This window comes from Venturia canescens, chromosome 1 (assembly GCF_019457755.1).
Source record: "Venturia canescens isolate UGA chromosome 1, ASM1945775v1, whole genome shotgun sequence".
NCBI classification, from domain to species: domain Eukaryota; kingdom Metazoa; phylum Arthropoda; class Insecta; order Hymenoptera; family Ichneumonidae; genus Venturia; species Venturia canescens.
In genome coordinates, this window is record NC_057421.1 from 12,333,657 (window position 1) to 12,344,307 (window position 10,651).

Genomic DNA, 10,651 nt, shown 5'->3' on the forward strand with positions numbered 1-10,651 from the left:
AAGCTTTTCGTTGCGGGCTTATTCTCAATAAATATTGCAGTCAATTTGCTGTCTCGTGAACTCTTTTCACAATCGAATTAATCTTCTTTGAACGCTTGAACGAAAGTATGTACGAGGGGAGTTGACGCTACAACTTTTCACTAAACATTCGTCTGAAAGAAGCATGACACGAAAGAAGTGCGATCGTCTTTTTATTTGTCTTTGTTTTTTTTTTCCTTAATTTGAGATATTTATAAAAATGTTTTGAAAAAATCGAAGGACAGATTGTTACACAGTTTGGGGTGTTTGTTGCAGTACGGCAGTCCCGGCTCGAGGTGGCGACATCTTTATCCGATTTGACGCTCGCCTAGGTATTGTGTTACAAATTACTATGACACAAAAGAAAAACACAAGTAAATAATGAACGCGTGACTTTTAATCAGCGTTGCACTATTGAATGATTTTATCGTTGCATGCCGCACGTTTGATTGCTCTAACATTGTGTTTAACCCTCTCGTCAACAGTCGACGATACTTTTTCGTGAGCATTGAAAATAGTCGCTGAATGTGGGTATTGATGAGAGGGTTTCATTTATTTTTCATTTCCCTCTTCGATTTATGTTGTTATTTCGTCACGATCGTTTCGTTATACTGAAAAAAATATTTTTTTTCAACCATTCATGGAAAGCTCCATTGATGCCAAAATGTCAAGTGTGGGTGGTGAGTTTTCAAAAAATTCAATCGAGTATGACTCGATGTTCGAACCGTTGAATTCGCAACGACACGTTTGCAGGTACGCATTTTGAAAAAAAAAGCCACTTTTCCGTCGCGTAACGAGAGTTTTGTACGTTTTCATTAAATACTCATCGCGAATCTCTCGACAATTTTGTGATTGAATATCATTTGTATGTCAGGCGTGTGTTTATATACAATTTTACGTATACGCACCAGATTTTCCACGGCATGAAAATCTGTTTCGAGCCCACGAGTAAGGAATTATTTTTTATTTTTTTGTGAGTTCACGATCAAAATTTTATCTTCCTCCAGATTAATGCTGCTCCAGCAATGATGATTTTCGAAAAGTTTTATTTTTTCAATTCATTTATATCATAGAAATAACTAGTCTCCGAGTGGTTGGGCCGACAGCTGCACGAAATGACGCGGAATGCTTGAAGCATACTCTTGTTTTTTTTTTTTTTTCTAATTGCTGTTTGACATGGAAAATAATGAAACAAAACGTTCCTCGCGTCCCGCTGGAAAAACCAGCATTGCGGTCATACTTTTTTGTCTCGACCGCAATCTCGATTCATTTTCAAACTATTTCCATTGAAAGTATGTGTTTAGAATTTATTAGCCTTATGAAGGGGCAGAGGGTTTTAATCTCGAAGAAAAGTGTGATGGCTGATCATTTTTTAACGTGGAGCGATGTGAAACGTTTGCTTTCGAAACTTGCCTGAGAGATGCGCCCGCGATAGATAATTAATTCATCAAATATAACGGAATTTATAAACTTCTTAAATAACGTACGATCTTTTTTTTTTGCTGCGCCAATAAATTGGTAGATCACGTTGCCAATTCCTGCAGGTATGAAGGATTAGTGAGGATTGAAAGTGATGTAGTTCAATGAAAAGAGAATTCTCTCAGGCGTCCTAGGTTCGCGACCGAGCCAAAAGCTCGGTCAGTCGTATTCTCTTTGCCTCCAGTTTGCAAATGAACCTATTTGTATTCAATCCATTGATCGATTTGGACCCCCGCCTCGTAATCCAATTGCTGTCTCTTTGAAACATTCAGATCGTCGAAATTTCGCCAAAACTTTTCACGGCTTTCGCTTACCAACGTATTTGTTGATATTTTTTTTGTCATTGACTTTGCTGGTTTCCCCCGATTTACGGTGGTTTTTCTCATTGACACCGCAGTTCTTTATGTCACGGAGTTCCCCTGATCGTTAGATGTTCACAAATAGTACCGCGTTTTTTTTCTCGCTCTGCGTAAAATATTTTTTTGCTACTGTTTTAAGTGACACTCCTCATCGGCCCTTTTTGCTGCCCTACGAATTTCTATCGACGTGTCCCATCGGCAAAAAAACCGCTTTGAAATCCGCAAACAAAAAAATACCTCCGACAAATTGTTCGCTCTTAATTGAGCCTTGAAAACCTGGCATTCCTTCCATCAGCCCCGCGAGTTAAGAATGAAAACAGAAAAGCGTTGCCAGATACTTTTTTGCCGTGGATTTGATGCGCCACGAGATTAGCCCCATGGACTTTTCCCCCATCTCCAACCGTTTCGCAATGGCATGCTTGGAAGGATGAAATGCATTTCCGAAAAGTCAGTTCACTCGTATATTTACGAAAAATTCATAAAAACAGTCGCTTTCATGGAGCAATAAAAAAAAAGAAGAAAACATTTGCGCCGTTCCATATTTTCAATCATTCGTTTTTTCGCTCTCCTGATAATTCCTCAGACTCGAGAATTTTTTGTTACCTCGCACCGCGAAAAAAAAAATCTTTTATCCATCCGCATATCGCAGAGTGCATACGAGCGAGGTCATACGTACGTGAATATTGATGGGCCAAAACTTTTCGTATAATAACTCCGCGGACTATGAATGCTCTCTATCTTTTATGCTCGTTCGTGATTTCAATCGAACTCTATTCTCTTTTTGTTGTTTTTGCAGTTTTTTTCTGCGACTAGAAGCGAGATGAGGGAGAAAACGAAATGTGAAGGAGGAATAGAAAAATAGAGATTGAAGAGCAACGCGGAGGAATCGAACCTCGATGCGGCGGGGAAGAGGGAGGAATAAAAGAGTGCTAAAATAGCGGAGAAGTGAAAAAAATCGGGGGAGATAGAATCGCGGAAAAAGGCAGAGAAATTTAAAAGAGAAGGGAGAAAAAAGAAAAGAAATGGAAGACACAATAAAAAATAGCCCCTGGTGAATTGATGGGAAAATACGAAAGCGAAGTAATTGCAAACGGTGCACTTACCGCAGGCCTCCAGGCAGCAGAACCAGAGCCCTAGGGATTCTGTGCAATTCTGTATGATCGTACAGAAATAAGAGAATAATAGAGAATGAGTGGAAGATGCGGCAGCTGGCTATTCGAGCATTCGAAACAAATTAATGATTTCCATACGCGCCCGGTTTTCTCGCTGCCAAAAAATAAGTCTTCAGGCGTTAACGATCATTGAAAGATCGCCAGCCAACGGTGCAATTTCAGCGCGTACAATCCTCTAAGCCGCGAACACGGTTTTGTCCCTTCGTCTACTTTTAACGCGTTCGTATACCGTCCGAAAATGAAACGGTCTCTAAATCATCGGTTGCTCTTTGCATTGTCTAGTGAAATTGCTCGTGCAGCTCGGCGATAAAGTGTAAAAATACCGCCACAGAAAATAGTGTGAAAGCTCGATAATTGAAAAAAAACTTAATTAAAAAAACGAAAATCGACGTGCAGCACCGCGGGATAGAATGGGAAAAAATGTTCGAGATTTCGGTGGAAATACGCAACAATTTTTATTCCGTAATTGCTGCTACAATCACTTCATTCCCCGAGCAAAAGATGACGCTTTTTTTTAACTTTATTTTTCACCTCAACTCCCTCTGTAGCCCCCCGCAGCACGTCGATTGGAATTTGTTCCTTCCATTCATTCGATTTCTATTCCGCTTTCGTATACGTAGAAACGTTTTTCATCAATCCAATTCTTCCTCCCGTGGAAAAACAGTTATCGCTGCTCTTCGACATAGATCATAGGATGTTGGTGCTGTGCCATTCACAGGATTCTCCTCTATAAAGTGGATCAATCTTTCAGTTCAAATTCGAAGTGAAGGGATTCGAAGTGGCAGATGAAAAAAATGCCGATCGAATATCTCTGGTTAAGAAATATAAATCTGAAACTACTGGAGCAACGAAAAATCACTAAAAAATACCATCAAATTTTCAAAAGTCAGGAAAAAGTTATAATTTTATGAGAATTTCGGAATTTAGCGATTCGATAAAAAGTTTAAAAAATAATGAAAATTTAAACTCCGTTGATACGAGTTTGCAGTTTATAATAATTTGAGAAAACGAAACGAAATACAATCTTGTAAAAAGCGGGCTTATGTCTACGAGCGAATACTCCCGGAGACCTTAAAATCGAAATCCGCTGCTGGAGTTTGGTCGAAACATAGAAATAGGAGCGTGATATAGCTCATCCGGCGTGTGTTCACAGTGACACATGTATTTTATGGTAGCCTGTGTTCGCGTCTTGAGCAAAATCTGAAGTTTCTCCAATGCCGAAAGCTTCCGGAGACGACTTGCCATAGATTAGGGTTTCCGCAATTTCCTTGCGGTCGTGAGTTACGACGAATGCAATGCAAAAGGGGAAGTCAGTTCGGGCCGCGGGGTGGAGATGAAAAAATGATGTTAGGAATGGACGTGCGAAAGGCGAAAGATGCCGTACGATAGAAATAATCAGTGGAGAATGATTGCGACACAAAATATCTGATAAACGTTTTTTCCAAACTAAATATATCTTTTGATGAGCAATCAAACAATTTATTTCATTGCCTGGGACGATTTTTCTAATTTTTCTAAATAGAAATGAATTTTCTTTTCAAGTATTTCCTTTTTTTTTCACATTCATAGAAAATACTTTAAGCATGTGTAAAACTAATTGAGTTTCGAAGAGTCGGTAAAAATACAAAATCAAGACTAGTTTAAAACGAAAGAATCAATGGAAATTTAAACTTTATATGCACGCGAGAGAGTTTGTTCGAGAATTTAGGATCTGCGTCATCGTAGCAATGAAATTTAGGAGTAACCCTGCGGAGGATCACGTTTGTGTATCTTGTTAGGACGGTCGCGAACGACCACCACATGGATTCGAGCATGAGATCTCAATAGGAATATAGGGATCACGTTCGACAAACCGGGCATTCGTGCATGAAGTCTCGCAGAGACAGAATGCAACTTTTTGAATCCGAAAAAGTAATTTGCCACTCTGGAAGTTTCAGGAATGAAAACTAAAAAATAGTGACAAAAAGTAAAAATGACCAGAGTATATCAACATTCGTAAAAAGGTCTTGTGTTTCCGTAATTTAGTGTTAACGCCACTGCTTTTCGGTGTATAATCGAAGGCGAGGTTCCCTCCGATGTCGATGAACGGAAAAAAAGTAAAAAAATTTGGCTCGAGCTCTCGTTTGCTCTGGAAGAGCAATAAATCCTTTGAGCTGCGTCCAAAAGTTCGGCTTCCTGCTCGTGACGGACTATCGTGATTTACGGGATAAAAGAGGTCATTTCCAAACCTCCGGTCATCTCCCGTCTCTCGTGTCTCAAAAAAGAAAGTAAAACTAAAAAATTGAAGCAAGAAAAAAGTAAAATGCTCCACGAATCCATTCCTCTCCCTGTTGATTCCTAAAGCATATGGTGTGGTGCACGTGACTCTTAAAAAACAATAAATTTATAATTTTAATAATGCTTAAAACTATAAATGCGTTTTGTGTATGGATAACTAACTTTTATTTTATTTGAACCTCTAATCCTCCTGGAGCACTTAATAATTGACGAACATACGATAAAAAAAACTGTTTAAATAAATCTCAATGTATTTATAGCTCATGGCATCGCCCTTCATCACGATTATCACGGAATAGTTATTGTTTCAAAATCAATGAACTCTGCACAAAAATCTTCTCTTTTTACCATTTTTTTGAATTAAACGAGTGTTGAGGTTCGATATTTGTACGATGGAAAAATACGATTCAAATTTTACCTCTGAAAGCGTCTGAAGCATAGCGTATGGCTTGTCAAAAAACAAAATTCAAAAAAAAAATTCAACGATATCGTGTCGAACAAATTCTGGATTCAAGTTTTCTAGAAGCGTTATATAATCATCACTCAATATACAAGAAAATTTTCAATAAAATCAATTATTGAATTAATTTATCTGTGTCTATCGAATCGTAGAGTACTCAGTATTTTTTTCCAAATCTCAGTCAATTTTTTAACTAGTTGTGTACAAGAAATACAGATTGAATTCAATTTCAAGAAAATTGCAAGCCTCTTTGTTTTTTATGATATTTCGCGAAAGTGATTGGTGAGCTCAGAGCTTTCTAAAAGAGAAAATTAAACAAAAAGATGTTTAAAAAATGTTGTTAAACAAACAAATGTGTATAATGGAATAAAGCATCATGTAATTGAAAAAATCTTTCTCCATTCTGATTCAAAGGTCGTTTGCGTCGAATGGGAAGGGCTTCTCGAGACTACACCGTCGGCTGGGCGATGCACTGATCCTCGAACAACACGCAATATGCAATAAACCGAAAGAGATGAACAAGAATTTCAACGTCACACTTGCAAGAAGAATGGAAATGGAAAATTCGAGCGTTACTAACAAGATCTTTTTTCATACGCGCACAGTTGTGTACATATGCATATATCTACATATATATTTATTTGTATATATGGGGTATATATATAATTGTAATAACAATGCCGCGAATAGCGCAGGAAAAACGTAAATCAATCGAATGCGAAGAAAGAGACAGTGAGAGTAAGAAAATCTATGACAAAATAATCCATCCCTTCGTTTTCGTTCTGAATATCGATGCACGACTTCGGGCCTTCGGAATAGCTCGCTGCGTGCTGAGACTCATTAATATTAATTGGGAAGAATAATTTATTCGAGTCTTGATGAACTTTTATGGTGTGAAAATCTATATTAATATATGAATTCATTGTTCATTGAAGATCCAGCAGAGATTCATGAAAACGAAATTTATTTCATTTGTTATAAGTATTAGTATAGAAAAAAAAACTTATTTATTCATATTCGAAAAACTTTATTTCTTTCCAATAAATCAAAGGCCTAAAATATCATCTTTTCATGAAATTTATTAGTTTTCCCAATGCCATCTCTCTCTCTTTCTTCGTTGTGTCATCCTCGCTCGAAACATCCAACTTTTTTTTCGTAACGAAACGTTTTTTACGTGATACACAAAAAAATTCTCGTCTTTTTCGGGTTGTTCTTTTTTAACCCTATACAAGCAACGAATCACTGCTTTTGTTTTAAATCGCTCTCGAAGACACAGTCCTTCCTATTGACGGACCTGAAATTTACGATTTAAGATCGATTGAATCCTTGTCAGGATTCACATTACACGTTCAAAGAATATATATATATATTATATATGTAATATTATAGAACACAATGCCACCAGCAGCCTCCTCCGCACTTTTATTATTGATAAATATTTTAGAATGTATTTTACAATTCATCATGAGCGTTCATATTTCAAAACCCTAGATGACGTTCGCTGCAATTCGCGTTAATAATTTTTACTTTTTTCCCTTCTCTCATGTTATTTCGCACCGATTTCGTCGTGATCGAAAGAGATTTTGGCCCGTGAATACTCTCATCGACATAGTACACCTGAAAAAACATCCGCATCCTCCGAAAAGGGTTTCGGCTTTATATTTATTTAACGGATATTAAAACGTATGAAAACACAAAATTTTACTGATATCAATGCATAACCGAGGAATTCTATTTCTAGTCAAATGGGGCCCGAATTTTTAACATGCACTCTCGTTAGCCACGCTTCACTTCCGTGAATTTTTACACTCATTTTTTTCCGTACTTCACAAAATACTAAAATCGCTAGAGATCTGGCAACATTTTTCGAATTTATTTATTTTTTTCTGAATCCATTTACTACACGAATGCACTCGACTCGTTAAATATTGATACAATCCCATTTCGACTGAAAATAAGTTCGCTCCGCATCCATTTCTATATCAATGCACACATTTTTAATTTCGTTGAATAATAATTATTTATTTTTTTTTGTTTTCTCAATTATCAAACCGAACAAATTCGTCGAGAGAGAAGAATGTTTTTGTAATTGCGTCTCTAAATTCGAGCTTTCGTGCTCGATTTTATTTCCGGGTATAAATATATGACGTGGTGATGAATTTAAGTCGACTATTGCGCATGTGGATAATAATGATAGTTAATATATTGCGTATAGTTATTGTACTACTATGGTTTAGTCGAGCCTAAGAGATTTGCGGGTCTCTAGTGCTTCTTCAGAGTGTTTTTCGTCCCTTTTTTTTCCATTACGAAGTCACGCTTTTTTAAATCTTCCTTTGTTCTCTTATTTGTACATCACGTTGATACGACGGGAGAGAGAATCAGTGAACCTCGTCGTAAATAATATATTTGCAACTGAGCTTTATCCGCTTATAGATAGAATATATAGGAAAAAAGAGATAAATATAAAAAATGAGAAATAAATATCGGACAGTGATTTTTTACATTGCTATACTAGATGAAAAATTGTCATTTACGACCGGATGAGAATATATCACCTCTGCGAGCTTTAAAGACCCGCAAACTTGGATGTTCAAAACATTATTTAATCACTAATCCAATGATTAATTCTTCGTGATTAATTACTGTTTATTAATATCTTTAAGCTTCGGTACGAAATAAATCTGTACATATTGTCATAAATGTCGTTTCAGCTCGATCATTGTGAGTCAACAAATGCTATTATTAATTATATGCACGATTTCAATGGTTATACACAATGCTTGAATAGAGGATGGAGGAGGGGGAAGGGGAAGTAGAAAAAATGATGAAAATAGATGAATGCTTAAGTGAAAATGTGTATGTTTGAGTGTTTGAAAGTTCAAGTAGTAACGAGTAATTGTGGAATTGACTGTATTTTTATGCATTGTCGCTTCAATGGGAACTGAAGATACGAGATCCAGAAAAAATTGTTTAACGAGAAAAAAAAAACGAAGACAGGAATCAACATTAACACAAAGCATCCCGACCCCGCTACATGTAGAAGCAAAATTGTGTTATGATCGATTTGCTAACGAACGGGAGAGTTAAAGGACGATACAAAAATAATTGCGATGGGCATTGAATTCAAAATACAAACGAGAAGATGTGCTAGGAGAGAGAGAGAGAGAGAGAGAGAGAGAGAGAGAGAGAAAGAAAGAGAAAAAGTTCTATAATGAGGTTGAGGGAACAGGTAAATCGCACGATACTTGGCGGCTGTGACTAAAAAAAGCGACTAATGTATTCCTGTTCATACATACCGTGCTTATTCATACCTGGTTTATTCATAACCGAGGTACTCTGAAGCATTCGTCACGCGACCTTTCATTTTTTCTCCGTCATCGCATTTTTATGTATCGCACGTAAAAGCCTGACAATTTATCAATTAATTCGACAGCCGCCTCCGTTTCATGCCTAATCCATCAATTCTCAGGCGCTCAGGCTCGTGCTACTTTTAACACGGTCGTAGCTTTTGGGTCTTCGGCTTCTAGATACGATACAATCGTATCTGAACGCTGAATAAATTTATACGAATGACGATTTTTTTTTCAAAAAGCAGTACATCTTCTGAAGTTAATTAAACGTAAAAACGGCTTTTCCCATCTCCAATATTTAGAGTTTGTAGCCATTTCTACTACGTTCTCGTTCTCATCGTTGCTCACTCGTGAAATCTTGCCAATGGAAGACCACAGTCGAAGCGCGGTGGTGCCGAGAGAACGAGAATTTTTTTCGTATTCTCATTACATATTTCTGTGATCCAGTTTATTTGATTCTCTCCTAAATTCAGCCAGCCGTATTCATTTGAACGGTTGAAATGCCACGTGAAAAATATTTTCATCGTGATAACCCGTCAATCACGATGCAATCTGAACAGTAAAGTCAACTCATAAACGTGCGGGCCATCGTCCAGTATCTGTTTCCTCAACGATCGTATACACATATGAAAATACTTATTAAATGTATATCAATGTTTCATTGAAATTTAAATCAATCTCAAATCGCATTGATCTTGTTACACAATTGTCAATGTTCGTCATAGTATTTACACAAATCGACGATTATGGAATATTTATAAAAATGACGGTACTCTAGGTACCAATCAAGCACTGTAGCTACAAAAATGAGTAAAACGAGAGAAAAAAATATAAAAACTCACGCGCGCACGATGAAAGCCTTGCTGCTACCCCTGTCTCTTGTAACAAAAGATTTCAATAAAAATAATAAAAACACAGTCGAACCATCATTTTCTCTCTTTCTCTCTCTCTCTCTCTTTCTCTGTCACGTCTGTAAATTTTGAGCTATTCTGCTAATAATTCCAGGACTGTTCCCATGATTTGTAAATTTGAGTCGAAAATATCATCGAACCAAACCGATGCTAGACTCAATTCGTCCAAATAAACGCATGAACGATTGCCTCGTGGGCTGCTGATATTTTCAGTCTTCGTGACAGTTCCCTCGGATGAGGGTCGAAAAATTTTCCAATATTTTCAATAGCAAGTTCAATTTCAATAGCGGTTACCTCGGTTCAATGCATTTATGTTTTATATTGATGAAGAATTAAAAATGTTTCTGTTCCGCTGACGCTTTGGAGGAGCACATTTTCCCTGATAAGCGCGGCTCGATCGTTGCCATTCGTACTGATTCATTCGTCATTACATTCTCCATGGAGGTCACGTCCATTTCATTCTCAGCTATAAATGCATCGCCGATAATGCAAGTACGGCTGTCAAAGACCATTTATGCATGCGCACAAGTAATCTGCACACACGTAGACGGTCGTATATAAATTTATACATGAACACGTGGATGGATGGGACCGAGCGTGCAGCCCTAGGCGGTAGGGATTTGCG

General features: G+C 37.3%; 1 protein-coding gene across 10 annotated transcripts in view; it reads left to right on the forward strand.

Annotated features, from left to right (window-relative positions):
* tmod (tropomodulin) overlaps positions 1-10,032 on the forward strand; it is a 62,376-nt gene extending 52,344 nt beyond the window's left edge. For 6 of the 10 annotated variants that reach the window (XR_006259857.1, XR_006259862.1, XR_006259864.1 and 3 more), the window contains 2 exons: positions 295-350; positions 6,180-10,032. Coding sequence is in view for 3 of the 10 variants with exons in the window: in XM_043411133.1 (XP_043267068.1) it covers positions 295-350 (56 nt within the window). In the remaining 7 variants the exon portion in view is untranslated. Of the gene's footprint in view, positions 1-294; positions 393-6,179 lie in introns of those variants that run through there. The other 4 variants (XM_043411116.1, XM_043411124.1, XM_043411138.1 and 1 more) reach the window with 3 other exon arrangements.
* The last annotated feature ends 619 nt before the right edge of the window (positions 10,033-10,651 follow it).